Source organism: Myzus persicae, unplaced genomic scaffold, assembly GCF_001856785.1.
Source record: "Myzus persicae strain clone G006 unplaced genomic scaffold, MPER_G0061.0, whole genome shotgun sequence".
In the NCBI taxonomy this organism is placed as follows: Eukaryota; Metazoa; Arthropoda; class Insecta; order Hemiptera; family Aphididae; genus Myzus; species Myzus persicae.
The window spans coordinates 454,706-473,830 of NW_019104067.1; the positions used below are offsets into that span (position 1 = coordinate 454,706).

General features: G+C 33.9%; 1 protein-coding gene across 3 annotated transcripts in view; it reads left to right on the forward strand.

The window, feature by feature from the left end:
• The first annotated feature begins 5,161 nt into the window (after window positions 1-5,161).
• The window catches only part of LOC111038287 (RNA-binding protein Musashi homolog Rbp6), a 381,310-nt gene continuing 367,346 nt past the window's right edge, over window positions 5,162-19,125 (forward strand). For all 3 annotated transcript variants that reach the window (XM_022321331.1, XM_022321333.1, XM_022321332.1), the window contains exon 1: window positions 5,162-6,221. In XM_022321331.1, the coding sequence (XP_022177023.1) occupies window positions 6,160-6,221 (62 nt within the window). In that variant the 5' untranslated portion in view covers window positions 5,162-6,159. The remainder of the gene's footprint in view (window positions 6,222-19,125) is intronic.

Below are 19,125 nucleotides of genomic sequence, written 5' to 3' on the forward strand. Positions count from 1 at the left end.
TAAATAAGTAAGTCATCGAGTCAATTTTATATTATTATTTATTTGGTAGGTACTAGGTACTTATTGTATGGTTATACACTTATACCTTTCACTTTAGATACGGTATATGGTGCATACATTAATAATATATAATATTGCGTAAAACTGATAAATTGGAAATATTAATTTACCTACGTTTTTTATAAACAAAGAGAATTAAAAAAAATTCACGCATACATTTTGTAATCGAACACAGCTGCAACTAACGAAAACATAAAATAAAATTCTCTACGGAGTTCACGGTATCAAAAATATGTTTACAAGAGAAATAAATAACCGCATAGCGAAACTTTTGAATCTTGTGCCATCGACAGGTCAATTTATGTTTCCGCTATAAATGTAATTTCGAACAAATTTGCTTACAACATTTATGTACAAACTTTCGCGTTATTTGTTCTTTCCTCTTTGGGATGTAAATTCAATTTCTAAATTCAATGCGTTTCTCGGGTTAACATCAAATTGCATGCTAAAATATTGATACCCTTATGAATTCATATACTGTAGTCGAGTAGACGCGTAGGATAAACTTGCAAATACTTTTTATTTTTGTTCAGTTTTTAGTTTTTTGTTTTTTTTTTTCATTTCATGGTTATATAGACGATACGATTATTGAGTGGTTTCCTCGTTACAAAAATAATAATAAGAAAAAATAGTTTCCTTCGTTACATTATATTCATCCATGCGCGTGTATTATACACAAATGCATATACCTACGTATAATGTATATAGTATACTTGCAACTCGCGTTGATTAAAATTGGACGAATAAACTTTTATATTCAGTTATCGCGTGTCACGAATAGTTTGAAAATTGTATTGCATATCTGTAGGCGTTACAATATATACTTAAACATTTTCTTAGGTACCAAAACTCTAGTATTTAAGTGATATTTTCAGTCTCGGCGAATGAGATATAATATAAAACATAATATCTCTGCGGAAACAATAACAAATTGTATTTCTATTACACATCGAACTGAAAAAAAGGCTAAAGCTTAAGTTAATTAATTCTCATATATTTTTATGGCAATACAATTAACATATTATTATAAATGTATATATGCATAATGCAGAGTATTAGCTAAAACATTAATGTTATAAATAATGGTTTTTAAAAAAAATGTTCTCGGAGGAGGGGAGGAAAACGCCCCTATTTTGCACACCCATCCTTCCATCAGATATATACGCAATTTTATAATGTTCAGTGTATAATCATATATATAAACGTTACAAGATCGGACGATAAAAAGGCGTAGATTATGCCTATTATTGTTTACAATAATTATATACAAATGCTGCAATAGCGACGATATTAATTTTGAAGGAAAATGTTTATTCGTATATAATAATATAATATAGCTTAATTAAATAAAATATACTCTCCACGGTTAGGTATTTTCTTTTTTTTTTTAATATTTCATTGAGTTACACCAGCTAGTATTTGACTTGAGGTATTATAGTGTGGTGCAAAATGATATTACCTATAGGCTATAATAGTCGACGGTCTTGTAGGTGTATAAGTATAAGGTTAGGTCTTACACGTCATATACATATAATATAACACGACCGCTGTATGTGATAGGTTTCACAGTGTCTTGACGATTTATAATGATAGTAATAATGCACATCTACAGGGTTTTACAACTTCACAGTATTAAGTACCTATAGGTATACACATAATATATATAATACCTATATAATAGAACATTATTTTGTAACAATACACCTCTGAATCGACAACATATATACATTTATATTACATACTCTCTATTCTCTTCATACATAGACATATACATACATATTATATATATAATATAGAAGCTTTTAGCTCATAAAAAAAGTTTAGCTATATACGTTTACATAATATGCGTAGTATGAATATACATGTGTAATATATATATCTATCACACCGCCGTTACACTCTCTCGCAGTCGCCATTTGATACAATATAGTGTACTGTTTGAAATTTTTTTTCTTTTTCTTTTTTTTTTTTTAGTGGGATCGAACTAGTTTACAAGTTTAGTTTGATTGTTAGAACGAATATAAAGTATTTTTGGGGAGCGCGCGGCACGGCACGAGGGGAATGTCGAAGCTCTATAAAAGTGCACTTAACCCTCATAAATCCCGTCATAACCCGAGACTTCTGTCAAGACGTCTCGTAGGAAATTTCGGAATCTCTGATAAATGTTCGGTTTATATGAACGGAAACCTTTTGTACTGATTGCCAAATCACTATTATACACGGATAGCAATTCTTCACCCGGCGTAGTTTAGCGCAGCTCGAGATTATTATTTATTTGAATTATACATCAACATTTTGAATAGACTTACCTATACATAATACTCGCGTCACGGACAAACAAAATGTGTAATATATATCATATTAAATTATTCTTTTGATCGAAAATGAAATACACAGTCAAATATAATATTATGTATACTGTATAGTCATATAAATCTACAATTAGGCATATAAATCAGAAATATAGCATAAATCTATCATTTTCGAAGTGAAAATACAAACTATTTTAAGTATCTCCATAGTTCGCCGAAAATACTTATATTATTGATATATTATTACAACTAATCTAGTACATATATACTCACAGTAACGCGGTATACGGATTACTACGTTTCGGTTTAATTCGTAAAGATCGACTTGTGTGCACAATTAATGTATAGTATACCTATTTACATACATTATGCATATATATATTATCCTTATAATATATATTACTAGATTAATGAATATTAGTTCGAACTTGGAACTAATAAATTAAGACCTGCAGAGACGTCCAAAAAGTTGAAATTAATGATTTCCCGACAAAAGTTTATGTGTGGGTATAGTTTATCAAAATTATAAGATCTGACTGGGACAGGCGATGTGTAAAAATATCACGAGGGATATGTCCCTCCCATATTCGTCGGTTTACGCTGCAAAGGTTACTGATAATTTAATTTAAAACAATATTTTTAAAACGGTAATTGTACAATTTGTAGGTTTACATAATAATACATAAATAATACAATAAGCGAATTTTATAAAATGCAAACATTTGATTTAAGACAAGAAAACGGCACAAGATCAATCGGCGGCAACCCCAGTACTGAAGACTAAAAAACAATGAAAGTGAGTGTATGAAATCCTTGTGTAACGAATAGAATTAAAAAAGATCTCAGATTTCAAGCGTTCGACGATAACAATTTAAAATGTTTTTCGACGCTGAATTTTTTCTCGATGATAGGTGTTACACTCTTAGAAATATTAATTGTCACGTTTAGAATATTAAAATAATAAATGCGTAAATCGTTTCCATATCAATATCATTTATTTTATACCTATACGAGCATTTGTTTTATAGTTTTATCGGATTTTGAATGTTGTACCAAAGTTTCTCCGAATCTGTTTGATTATTTATTCTGAAATATTTATATAAATAACTAACTGGAAATAAATTAAAAACATCACAATAATACATAATATTGTAGTGATTATTTTTACGAAACTCAAAATTTCTTTGGGTTGTTCAACATTTTTGTTGTATCAAATTTATCATTTGTAAATAATTGTTTAAAGATAGTAAAATAATTTCTCGTAGGTCATAATATTAATTATTATTGCAAATAATAGTTTTCATATTATAGTCGGCATATACAAATCACGAGTAAAATAATAAAACAACTCGAAATAAATACGTATTACCATTGATTATATATGGTGTTACGTTAGTATTAAAATAAACTCTAAAAAACACCTACAATATTATATGAGCAACTAAATTACATATTATCGAAGTAATAATAATTGCTTCACAGCATCACTTTAAAAATTCACGGTTAAAGATCAATTACTTTTCGTCAAAGTTTCATCCGCTGCGGTTAGATTATCAATTATCGTAAATGTCTTTAATAATGTATAATATTTTTCCGATAATCGAATTATTCGCCCGCCAAGTTAGTTCATCCGCCGACACAATTATAATGAATACCTATATAGGCTATATACACACAACCATTAATTCTATATCGATCAGCGTTCGTTTTACGCTATAAATATGTGATATAAGTATTAATAATTACGAACGGTTTATCGTTACTTAATATCTGTAATATTTAAGTTGTGCACGAAAATTACAATATAAAGTTTGGAATAATTATTACACTAATCATTTTTTCACCATCACGCACGGACTATAATCTTTTCGGGTTTTTGCGTAATACTCACTGTTTTGCCTCATTTGTCTTAGTTTTTAAAAAGTTTTTTTCGCTGATTATTACAGCCATCAGAGGTGGTAATGGAATATTACAGTATTGAGCACATTATTATGTGAAAAAATGTGCTTGCCCCTCTCGTTATCAGGTGGATTCAAGGCGGTTCTTATAGGCCGGAAAAAATTGCTAAACTCCTTAATTTAACATTCAAATGATTATTCACCCAATACGCCAAATTGTATCGAAATCATTTATTATTTCGAACATTTTCATAATATGTAATTAGGTATAAACTTAATTTAATTTGAAGCAATAGCATAATAATATGACACGTCTGACATTCGCAGGAAAAAGAAGCGTTTTTTGTTATCACAATTGTTAAATTCAAAATTTCTACTCGTATCTTTTGGAGAGTGTTCTAGTAAATATAAAAAAGTTGCACTTTTAGGGAGGGGTGGTGATGGTAGTCCAAGTACCGACAAACTCGGCGGACAGATAGGGTTGCATATTGTGCTATATTATTATAATATTATAATATAATATCGACTCGTGTGCCGTTTTGGTTGCATACTCATTAAGGCGGCGTTGGTGGCGGGACGGGCGGCGGCGACTGCGGCGGGTCGGGCGCACGCGCTTGCTCGCCCGTGCGCGTTTCCTGTGCGAACGCATCCGCCGCCGTCGCGCGCGCGCGCACCACACGACGACACGCACACTGACGCAGAAAAGCACGTACACGATGACAAAAATACGCTGTCGCACACGTACACACGCGCACACACACGCGCTCCCCACGCCGACGGGCGGCGGCGGCGGTGGGTCCCCTCCGCTGCCGCCGCTGTTCCTCATCACCCCGCGGTCATAGCGCGCGGCAACCAGCGGCGGCGGCGGCGACGGCGACGGTCCCAGTCACTCGCCGCACCGTTCAGTCGAACATATCCGTTTAGCGCGAACGCTCGGGAGTATACCGTGTGCGCCAAAAAAGCACACCTCCCACCAGTAGTGGTTAGTCGTAGTTTGCAGGAACAAAATATATATATATATTATATTATATACGTGTATATATATATACATATATATTATTATTATTATTATATATATTATATACAGCAACAACAACAACAACAACCACCCAAAATCACGTAATAATATATATATATATATATATGTATATATATATTTTCATATATCACCTTTAATAATCGCCGTGTTAACAAAAAAGAATTGACGTTTCTTGTAAAAATTCGAGTGCACATCATTACGACGACGCCGGTCGTGTCAATCGCCGACGACACCACCGCTGCCGCTACCGCCGCCGTCACCGCTGCCGGGTTAACCACCACCGCAACGGACACCACGTGAACAACAAATTCGTATTCAATTTCGTGTTATATAATATATATATATAATTGTGTGTGCGCGTGTCTATTTTATTTCTCTGTCCTCCGTTTCCGTTTCTCGGCGTGTGTGTCTCTCTCTGTATTCATTATTATACGCGGGTGTTATACCCTCCGTGCCGGTCGAGTCGTTCAAATTTACAACGAAATAAATTGTTTTTACATATTTTTTTGTTTTTTTTTTTAAATCCATCCGTTCGCTATCCGCCGGTCGTATTCGCGCCATTCGCTTTCGCTGCCGCCGCCGCCCGATCGATTAAAATCGAAACGCACGTGAACTGTGCAGCAGCAGCAGTGTGCGTTTACCTACTGCAAATCGTCCGCTCTCGTCCGCAGCATAGAAAATAATATCAACCGGCTAGTTCGCGTATATCATACACTCACCCACGACACACTTATCGCGCTTCACCCTTTCGTTCGGTCGTCGCCAAAAAGTTATCACACGTATACACAAACACACACACACGCCAGCGCGCACGCGTGAGTTCTTATTGTTATCGCATTATATCGTCACGATGGAATCGCAGAGCGCACAGGACGCAGTGACCGTGGCCGCGGAGGTGCCCAACGACCCTGGGTAAGTCAAGTGTTGTCATGATAATTTAACAATTTTATAATAATAGATGTGTGGATGTAAACAATAATATCGAAAGTATACCGTAAGTATAATATCATAAGTAGTGTAGTGGTCGTCGGCCGGCGGCATCGGCGTCACGCGACACACGCGACGTATATATATATATATATGTATGTATGTATACAATATATAATATATATATATATTATTTGTGCATATACATCATACACGCGCGTAGGTGCAGCACCTGCGCGCGCGCACCCCTAATCCTTCTCCGCACTTTCTCCTCGGACCTCCCCGACGAATCACTCATCCGTTCACACCCCCGCGCGAGGGTAGCCGGCGGGGTAACCGCCGCCGCGGTCGACGACGGGTTTTTCCGATTTCTTTGGAAATCCGTTTAAATACGTATACGCCGCGGCGTGCGCCACCGATCCTCAACGCCGCCGACCCGCCACCTATACATACGACGACCCTCCTCGCCACCCCGGCGCACAGCCCCCGGGCCTACACCCGGCGCTACTTGGCCTGCCGCCGCTCCGCCACCGTTTACCCCGTTCTCCGAGCGCGGAGTGCAGGTGGAGGCGGCGGCGACTCGCGTCTGTCGGGCGCGAGGGTATTGCACCGCCGCCGACGCCGCCGAGACAGTGTGTATACATATATATATTGTTGTCGTTATTCGACGATGTGAACTATATATACAAATGTGTTTTCATTATTTTTTTTCTGGGTGTCTTTGTTCTCCCTTTAGCGTTGCCTGAACACACGACGCCGACGAAAAATAAATAATAATAATAACAATAAACAGAAAAATAAAAAGGAGCCCCGTCTACTTTTGCGCTGGGGGTGTGTATCGATTTGCGGTCCGGTCGAAAGTGCATGAGTCGTCTCGCGCATAATTTAGAAATATCAAATAAAACCGAACGAAAACTATACGATGACCGTGACATGCACACATCGCACACATGTCCGCACGCACGCTGTTTGTAGTAATGAGCCTAATGACGAAATTTATGTATAATATAATAATGTGTACATATGGGTGCCTAAATAATGTATTATTTGAGTGGCAGAATGTGTCTTTGCTGTGATGCTGATAATATTATTATATTGTTTTGAGAAATAGTGCGAAGAAATTATTAATAATACGTGATCCTTAATATGCGATTGCACCGAACAAAATATTGACATGTTTTTATTTTTTTTGCTCATTTCTTTCACATTAATTCCTGCATGTTTTATTATGCGCCGATGACGTTTCGTCGGTTGTTTTCCTTTATACAGCGGGCGGAAGGAGGAAAACCCCATGACAATACTTCGATATGATAAAATTGTCGAGTATATTACGGCAAAAATAATAAAACACATTGTGTGTTAGGTAGGTGTAACCTACGCTTAAGAGATCGAACAAAATAATCGGACGATAAACAAGTATAATGACTGTTATTGCAATTCGCAGTTCTCATATCATATTATTATTGATTATTATAGTGCGCTCTTGTCAACGGCGTTATAGTTTCGTATAAGACATTTTAATGAACGTTTCTTCGCCGATCTAAACCTTCGTTATACCTATTAAATACTAAACGTCTATATAACGGCCAAGTCGGCAAAAGTCCATCGAAGCACAATTCACATTGAGTCCAAACACCGTGACGTTTTTAATCAAGGTAGTTGTTTGTGTTTGCCGCTGCCGTTTACGTAACCGGAAAAACTACAACATAAAATGTGTAATATTATATCGTTATACCATGCGTACTTATATATTGTTAAGTGCGCGAATGTCAAGTCGGGTACGATATATTTTTCTTGGTACCTATAAAAACCGTCGAGTTTCGATATTGACTTCTGGGCGCATACAGTGCATTATAATATGTAGATCATATTGATTTTTGCATTGGCCTTTGCAAATAAAAGCAATACCCGTCTTTCTATAGCCGGTGCAAGGAATAAACGCGCGGGGGTGTTTTATGTTCACACGAGCATTACACGCCGAAAAATTTGAGTGGTTAGTTTTTATTTTTTTCGTTAACGATTTAAAAATACAGTGAGTTGTACTGCTGCCAACGGTAACGAACCGTTTGTTCGGAATTTCAGAAAAAAAATTTGTCTTAAAAACGAACAGATTTTTGTCTACCCCGCGAGTGTCGGCGTCGAGTCATTAGGATTGTAGTATATTATATATATATACATGTTTTGTATATTCGTAATTTTAGTATGTGCTTAAGTTCATTATTGTATGTATGACAACGAACAGATAATACACGCAGTAGTATAACTTGCTACCCTTAAAATAAAATAAAATTGAAATCTGTATCTTCCTTGTAACTTTTGTGTCTCTGATTTAATGGCGATAGGTTAAATATGTATACAGCCCAAGTGAAGCTGACATTATTCCGACAACAGGCCTGTCGGGCTACTTTTAAAATAATTATTTGAGAGCAAATGTCCACCTTGTCCTCCCAAATGTTGCCACTGAATGCCACTGAATGCCACTGCACTGGCACTCGAAACCGGGCCCGCAACAACGTGACTACAGGAAACGTACTAATTGGACAGACGAGATGACGTTCCTTCCGGTTTCTGACAATACCCACACAGTATATGACACAAACGTGTATAATACTATCAGTTACATATTTATAATAAAATGCAAAACTATATGGCGTGGAGGATGGTCCTGTGTCAGCACCGTATAATACACTTGCGGTATAAGTATTGGAAAATTCAATTGACGATATTAAAACATATATTATAATATTATATTCAGGACTGTCCGCTCGTGTTCGGTACACCGTGAAATCGGTTGCAAACGACAGCCTTGCACTGGACTCGTTGCGTGTGGCGTAGCACAGAGAGGGTCGTAAATACGTATTACAACTTGTTTTTTCGAACAAGGGTTCATTGTTAGGCATTTCGTTTTATCGATATCCGTGTGTCTCCAACGACCGTATGCTAACACACAATCCCGTAGTGCCTTATTGTAGGCACCTATATGTCTAAATACAACTATGACGACGTTAATTTAGTGTAACCATATGTTGTTACCTCAAAGTTAAAATGTTATGATACACAGAACGTGCGAAGGGACCATATACGACGATGGTTTGTTATCCTTTCGTCAAAAAACTGTACCGATGAACTATAACGGCATGCCAGGATACTGGTGTATGTGTGTAAGCGCCCGCTTGAAATAGAGTCAAAAAATAATAATAATAATAGTAGCCAAACCGTTTAGATGCGAAATCAAATAGCGTCCAACCGACAGCGGATTTTCAAAAAAATCGCAGATAAAGTGTAAAAGCTGTTGAATTGAAAAAAAAGGAGCAGCTATAATAGATCATCGTCGTGAGTTACTTGATTAAGCTAACTCGAAATGTATATAATGCACGTCAAACGATTGGAGTACAAAAATAAAATAAATACATTTTCTCCGAAGTTCCCGTCGGATTTATTAGCGGATTTAAAATAACGAGATTCGATAAAAGTAAAAAGTTGAAACTTTTCGAATTTATAAAAATACTTGGGTAGATATCGAAACTTTTTCGTTGCAATATGATAAATTACGCATATCAATAATATTATATACTCGATTACAGCACGTGGTTTTACCTACCTTCATAATATTATATTACTATTCAATATATTATATTGTGAAACAAGAACAGAGCTGATATACGAATATTTACCGCACACATGGTTATTTGGTACGTTTTTAAAAATATTTTTATTAATTAAATGACTTCGCTAGCTTTTAATTGACTGAAAAATACATTGTTATCGTTAGGATGTATTAGGCTATTAAGATAAATATTCATCATTATATTAACTTTTAACCCGTGGAATATTATACGCCGTTTTATATAGGTACCTATAGTTATTTTTCTATTAAATAAATCCAAATTATTTCATGACTATTGGGATTTTTAATTTATTTCATTTTTCAATAAGATAAAAAACTTAATATTTAATTAAAGTTAAAAAAAATTTATACAAAAGTACACTTAATGCACACTCGTTTTTTTTTAGTATTATTTTGATACACTTATAATTGACCATAGTGTTTTTAAAATGATTACGCCTAATAGTTTGTACATCATATTTTTGGTTGAACATGTGATATTGTCAGTTTATCCGACTACCCATGTGCAAACTAATATATATCCAGTTAAATTTATATTACTTTTTACAGTATTTTTTTTAGATATTGTTGTAAGTTATATATAATTGTTAAATGTTTTTATTACTTATTTAAAAGTTTTTGTGTAATTTTTTTTAACTAGTTAATTTCAATAATTAATATTGCATAATTAAGTTGATTATTTTATGCTTATCAATTTAATTAAAAAGTTATAATTACATTTCTTCGGAGCTTTATAAAGTTAATTCATTAATTAAATATTTATATTCACGAATTTGTTATTAATGATTACGAATTATTTAACACATTATTTGAATAAAAACAATAAAAAATAAATATTTAAAGTTAAATTACATTCAACAATGAAATGTTAAAATTGAATTTAATATTCTAATTTAGAATAACACATATAATACATCATCTACGTCGTTAAAGCGATTACGGCCCAGATTGGTTGAATATGTGAAAATGGAGCAGCAGTCGGCTGGTACATTTCTGAATAATGTTCTCATATTAATTAAACGAATATTTAATCTTCGAATCAAACGATGTAGCAACGAGTTCTCTAGTACTGTGTATGATAACAACTTAAGAAATTACGAGGAGAGCAAAAAACACGCACAAGCCTTTCCGTTTGAAAATCCGTTATCGTACGTCATAATAATAATATTATAATACTGTTATTAATATATAGGTATTAGTTTAACCTGTACTTACACGTCAATACGTCAATACGAGCTCGTCTCGAACTCATGGAATTTGATCGTCAATCGAATTATTGGATTTGGCCCCGTCGAGTATACCGAACGATGTAATTCCTAACATAATAATAATATACAATAGCTTACACTGAGTTACACACATAATAATAAAACAGTTGTACGACGGTTTTATGCATTATAATAAATACACTATTGAGTATCAACGCGAAGTGGCTGGCATATAATATTATTACATATATTATGTTCGTAAAAGTGTACAGAACACACATAATATCATTATACATTGATAATATAATTTACCTAGCGATAATAATAAAGTCGCGGTCCCCGGACTGGTTTGTCGTCACAACTTTTCGACGGTTTATGCTATTATGGCGTACCTAATATATATTCAACATGCCATTTTATATATTTTTGTTTCAACAACAAACTTTGTACGTTATCGTAGATAGTATTTTTTTATACATATATACACGCTTAAACGAACTCGAACGATAATCATCGTCGTGTCATGATATTCTGTACGCATCTAATATATCTACGCAATATACAACTATCCAGCTATATATTATAATACTATGTTTTATTACATTATTAGGTATCAACATCTAATGTACCTACGTACTCGAGAAATCCAACGATTTTTAATCAACTTGCTGTAGTACATACACACACACACACACACACACACATATACATAATACTATAGATTTTTTTAACATACGGAGTAGGTACTTAAAAACGTCGTGTATAAAATTATACATATACGATGCACAACCCGGTGGCCTTCTGCGACTAATAATAATATAGTCCAGGCAAGTATCTACATAGGTGCACCACACATCATCGCGTTATCCTAGGACCGATTCGCAGATGCATTTACTATTAGACTGCAGTGATGTGTATATACTATGTATATATATGTAGGTAGGATTGGTCGTGAGTGGAATTCAAATGCAATTTTTCAGCGCGGACAACTATAACATAATACTACTTCGGCAGTACATAATATTATATAGGAGGCATCTAATACCATTTTATTACTTATTTTGTTCGGCACATTGAACAGCAGAGCATGGTGGTATTTGAAATACAGCCACCGCGTCTCACGAAAAATCGGCGGAATAACGAGAGACGGTGATATCACACACAGCTATACGCAGCACTAAATATTATGTAGTATATATATTTATATTAATATAGTTATGGCTAGTTAGCAGGGAGTGAAAAAACGAAAAAAAAAATATTAGACACGAAAAACCGGTGTAAGCCTAATACTCCGAATGTGTATCATTAGCGTGTGTATACACGCGATCCGGATGGGTGTATAATATACGGTGACAACGGATACACTTATAGGAAGTAGTGTGGGGACTCGCAACAGCTGAGGGAATATTATCAGAAAACGAGCACGAACTTAAACACAAATATTCACGACTGACAATAATAATGATAAATAAAAATAATTTACTGGCAATATGAATAGGACGGGATGGGGAGACGATTCAAAACCACCGATGCTAATTAAACATCAATTGTGCCTGGAGCTTAATCCGTGACGGACAGTCGCGCGCACTTATAGCAAATAATAATAATAATATAATAGATATTGTTTTTTACCTACTTATTATATTATTATTTAGATTTGAAGTGGCAAATGACGTTTTCCGTTTAAAACTGCGATATAAATATATTATATTATATCATACATTCATAGAGAATAGGTGAAATCATCAATATTTTGTGATTAAATTACGAGTATATAGTACTTACGCCTGCCTGTCATATGGCGAAGAATTACGGAAGGTGATATAAATATTAAACGTTCGCTGCTGTGACGTTCGAAACGAAATGTTTTCCTCCGATTATTTATTATTACTGTTTCCGTCTAAAAAACGACCAGATATAACAACATATTGTGCTAATATAATTTTGTGTAACATCTCGCTCTGCCATCGTCTCGGATGTCTTGAACCGTCTTGATTTTTAAACGTTAATGTCGTTTAGTCTTCCATCGTCCTCCCGAATTCAATTAGTTTAATCGAAGCACTCCCTTTTAATTGTTTGCATAATATTAAATATGCATCGAAACGTATTTTTAGACGGGACGAGCATAATACTACCAATTTGGCGGTTTGGACTAAAATTAAACATGACGTTTTGAGGGTATATAAATCCCCTAGGAAAGACGGCAACGCGAGGGTAAACTGCTGTTGAAAATCTTGAGAGTCCTAATTCCTCCGAAGGGTTCGCAGGCCGACTAATTTTAAGCTGTCTTTAATATCATCTTCATTTCTCGATATATTAAACGTCATTTATATATTATTGTAGTTTCTCGTTTGATATATGACCCGCGCTTGCGACTACTCGTGTTATTGTAATAAAAAATTACTGAGAATTGTTGTCGTACGACAACACGCTTAATTAATATTCTGCGACAACGAAAATCGATCATGTGACGTCGTTCTGAGGGTGAAATAAAAATATTGTGTTCGACGGACGGGAATTATTAAGTTCACAAAAAAAAAAATGAAGCAAACTAACAAATCTGCAAAAATCACGTTGACGGAGATGGATATTTGTATAATTTGATTACAGTAAAAGAGAAAAATGGAACGATTGAAACTGTGTCTCATCGTATACTCGTCCCCCTCCACCATCCACCTTGCTCCAGCCGGGAGCCCTGATTCCAATGAGACAAGAAGTTCTAGAAGTGCTTGTCAAGTTTGTTAACCCGAGTACTTTATAAACTTTGACAAAATTACATCTTAAAGATTCGCATATATACATGCGAGCCGTCTACATTTATAGTGCTTATTATATTGAACTTGTAAACTATATACTCGAAGAGCCCTGCTGGTCGACTTTGGAGTGAAAACGCAGAAAAGTAGAAGTTGTATGTAAATGAAAAAAAACATTGAAATTCTTCCCTATAAAGTCGTAATACACGCGGCGAACAACACCAGCATCCGTTTTAAAAACAAACAAATAAAATATTGTTTAAACGTACCTATGTACATATTATACACCTACTGGTTTTTTTCTTAACAATATGACGAGCACACCGTATATTGAATGTTTAAAGAATATAATGTTGTTTTTTGCTAGCATTAAAGTTTAAATTTCACCTAACTTCAAAACAGTAACACTTCGTATTCATTTTTATTTTTATTTATTCTTGAAGAAAATATAGTGAGACTCGTCGACGTTACTCCCTTCCACATATAGGGTTATTGTCACAGTTTTAAGTTGAGTTTTGATATTTTTTTAATTCAATTTTGAATAAAATTATACTTTTTAATTTCAGACACGATCAATACACACTTATCATTAATGTATAAATATAATGGTGTAAGAATCCATCGTGCGCATCCCTGATATATAAACTGCCTGAATAATTTATCATTAGCTAGGTTTATGCAATACATTACACGAATTTAAAGTAAAAAAATAATACAAAACGATATTATAGGTAGGTATATCGCACATGATGCTCACTTGAAAATATTTTACTTTTTTCTAAATTACGTTCGTTTACGACCCATACCGCGCCGCGATCGGCTGATGATCTACAAAATCCAAAACGGTTATTTATCCACTACGTTGTAATACATTATCATGTTTCGTTGACACTCGCCCAGGACTTGACCGATTTTATTATAATAATTACACATGATAATGTTTTACTGATCGAAATATAATAAAAATGTCAAGTTTAGGAAGTATGGTGTTATCGCGCTGAATCCAATCGTTTTGATGGAGAGCAGGATATACACACTGTGCAAACAGGTGCGGTATAGTTAAAGTGCGAACGATTAAATTTGTATTTTAAACTCCTAAAATTACGCAATGTAGTTGTACTATATACATATAATATATAAATATAGCTATGACAATTATAACAAAAAAAAAAACATAGCTGCTCTTTTTCTTATATATATTAGTACGTATAATATAGTAATGTACGTCCCATTACGTAATAATATTATTACGCAATTTAAAACCGAATGAATCTCAAGTGTCCGGGTGTAATATATTTTATAATTTTATAGAATTATTTTGGAAGTATATCGTAGGCATGGGCGTATTATAGCAGGTTAGTAGGTATATGTACCTGCTACGATGGGCGATGACGCGCGTTCGTTTATTATTATCATTGTTTAATGGTACGCATTCGTGAAACAACGGCAGAGTAATAGGTTGTAACAACTTTAATTAAAGTAACGGAAACGCTGTTTCCATTAAAATATTATCATAGCCTGAAAGTGAAATGTTTCCTTCTTATTGAAAACTTTTTTTCCACCTCCCCCCCCCCCCCCAAAAAAAAAAATCATATATCTTCACTGTTTTCGCGAACTCATTAAATTTTTTCTGCGCGACGGTAATTCATTTCCTTGGATTTCGCTTTTCGTTTTGCGTTCTCCGTATCTCTCGTATTATAATAAATTATAATATTATTTGTTATATTCTCGGTATATTATTATAATATTGTACACGCCGCGATTCGGCAAACTCTGCACGAGGATGATCACCGACGATGACTCGCAGTTATTATGATTTCCCCTTCGAAACACATCGAACCTTTGATGTGGTGGTTGCGATATTTAGTGATCACAGTTATTTGATTGTTTATTATGGCGAGCGTACGAGAGATTTAACACGATCGGTATCCAATAATATGCATTTGCGACAGAAGCATTGTAATATATACTGTTACACTGCATATAGACGCAATACGCTATAATCCTGCGCACGTTATTGTTGCACTTGAATAATGCATTTAGAAATCGCTGCGGTAAAGCAAATCCGAATGACTGAGATGTATAGGACGTGATTCGTTCAACGTGATCATCCCCATTTACCCCATCCTGTAATGACGAATTTATTCAAATTTAGATTTTTGGCACTTTTAAGTATAACCACAGTAATGACCATATTTACAATTATTTAGATTTTGTATATACCTACCATATTTTAGAAGGTCTTGTGTTGATAGAATTTTTTATTCAAAATGATGACCAATCTATTTTTGCTGTAAATTACTAAGCAGATGATTTTTTTTTAAATGTTATAATGTATCCAAATCAACAATCTAACAAGTACCCATCTAAATAATTGATATGTTTGGGTATACGTATATATACTTAGGATAATAGTATTAAGAAAAGGATTTGTAATGAAATAATATTGGAATTAGTGTTTATTATTCTCTGATATTTTTATGAGTTATAAAATGATAATGGATTAATATTAATTACTTAAGTTTTCAAATTACCATACATTACGCTAGCAACTTCCGAACCCATTATCGCATGGACATATTATCTGTAGTACATAAAGTTGACGAACTCAAAAAGTAATCGTTCACATTTCAATTTACATACTCTACAACATTTTCAAAAAAAAAGTCAATTGATTAACAATTTGCAGGAATAAAGAACAGTTCTTATTTGAAAAAAAATAAATTATTATCGCATCAGTACATTCCTTACATTAGATCAAAAAATCTAAAATCTAGGAAGTATTGCCCTTAAACATAATATTTAAAAGTTCCGAAAATCAGAATTTTGATAAATTCAATAATAAAGGGAAACATTGTGGGTGCGCATGCATGCAGAATCACTCTGTATATTTGAATTCGCTTTCTTTTTGAAGCAAGAAAAAAAATTATAAACAACACTTTAGTGAGAGAGAGAAACAGAGAGAAATCAATATTATGGTCACACTGTGTAAATTCATGCAAAATATAATTTATTTGACGTCAAAAGACACGAAGAAAGCAGCACACGTCAATTTTCAACACCGCCTAGCTGCTATCATATTTAGTATTATAATACGTAATATATTTTTGACCGTACATCGAAGAGAACCAACGAATAAATCGAAGGATTAAAAAAATCAAACAACCGAACCTAATGGTAATCTTCGATGAGTAGGTAGTGACAATGTATAATATGTAAGTATACGTCATTACGGTGTACTACACGGGTATCGCGCGCGTTGTAGACATTCTTTTCACATTTTTTTCCAACAATAACCTTACAATATTAAAATGTCTTATTTATCTAACCTTGGGGCGCACATATAGGTAAATCGTTGGTATTTTATTTTATGGATGCGCAATAGGTATAGACACAGTACAAAATAATACATATAAATAATATAATATATACCTATATAACACACATTATTGTCTCGTTGTGTACACTGCGCTACGGCAGACTGCAGTGATAGGGTATCCAAATAATAGTAACGTTCTGAAGTAGGTTTTTTATTATGTATAACTGCTGTAGGTAATTTCTTCTCTCTTCATTATCTATACAGTTGACTAGTTTGAAAAAAACAAATTTCATAAAACGGCCCCCAAACGCTGAATAAATGTCGAGAAGAAGATTAAAAAAAGCATACAAAGAAAAAATCGTAACATGTATACTCATAATTGAAAATAGTTATTGAATTCGGTTTCGTTGAGCGACATAGTATACGTCTGTATATACGTCTCGAAAACACATTTTTTGTGTATTTATACATATTGTCGCAATGTGATTTATATTATATCATACGTTAATGATAATAATATTATTATTGTCTGGTGTGGCTCGGTGGTTGGTTTTCAATCACTAACGTGTTCTAAATTCGAGCATCAGCCGGCGTCGCTAATTCAAGGATGGTTGACCACCTGGGTTTTTAGTGACGAATCCTCGCCCCACATACAACCGTCCCCCCACCTTCTCAAAATGCTAATGGCCGTAGTTGCCAATGCTTAAGATCAATAAAAATTAAAAAATTAAATATTATTATTGTTACTTATTAGTTATTAGGTAGGTAGGTAATAAGGTTCTTTGAGCCGATCGTCGATGATTAAGTATTTAACAATATAATTTTATCGTTTATCGCTCCCAAAGGTAAAACATTTAAAAACGATGTCTAGTGTATAGTTATAGAATCTCAATAATATCTAGTAGAATTTAAACTTCCTAATATTTATTCAAAGTAAAACGTAAAAACATGAATCCAAGAATACCTACTGAACTGCTTACTGCGCAATTGTGAATTCTTAGGTCATTGAAATTCGAGTGCCAATTAGTTAGGGGTACCTACTTATGTATAGCTCTATAGGCGATCATCTGAGGCGAACTGTATCGCAATGTCGAAAAGACGTATTCAAAATTAAAAATCGTGTTGTGTATACTAATAAAGTTATAAATAATATAGTATATAACTATATAATTTTATTATATTTACGATTTGTAGTCAAATATTACCGTTGACGAGAATGCGTGCGGACAAGAATGAAATAGCTACAACCGCCGCGGTAGCGGTCGAACCTCTTGACAGCGATCGTTGAGGAAAGGAGTGTAGGACGTTGCCCGGAAGTGTAATGTACCTGTATACGATCTCAATGTATTTCCGTGTGATATTTAAATATGTATTAAAACGGTACGCTATTCGTGTATAAAACAGAACATGGGGTAGGATGTACAGAGCTGCTGAATTTTTTTCATCGTTGTAATCGTTCTTATTACAGGTATTTTATTTTTATTTTAAAGTTTTACCGACTCATTTCGGTATTACCTAAGCAACAGCTTTTAACATAAATTAAAATAAATAAACTAATTTATAAAAAAAACTATAAGTATAGTAACATAATATTATTTTATAGACATAAATAATTATTCGTGACAATAATAAATAATTATGATTATCTATTCCAGTGCTTTAGCAGTATGTGCGTGTGGCATACTAATAATTAATAAATAATAATTTTAACAACTATATAATAATACTATTACAATATTACACTGAAATAATGATAATACAAATTAAGAACAATAGAATTATAAAATTACATTTTTTGAGGTTTATGAGTGCCTTTACAGATCATCAACTCCGATTGTCGTACTGGCGGCCTTGTGTAATTCGACAATGTTTGAAAGGTACAGATAAATGACAATGATGTGCACTTGTGCTCCTTTTGATTTGGTTAATTATCGTACTTAATTTTTGGTGGATAATGTTTTAGTTTTATCGCCTATAGCGG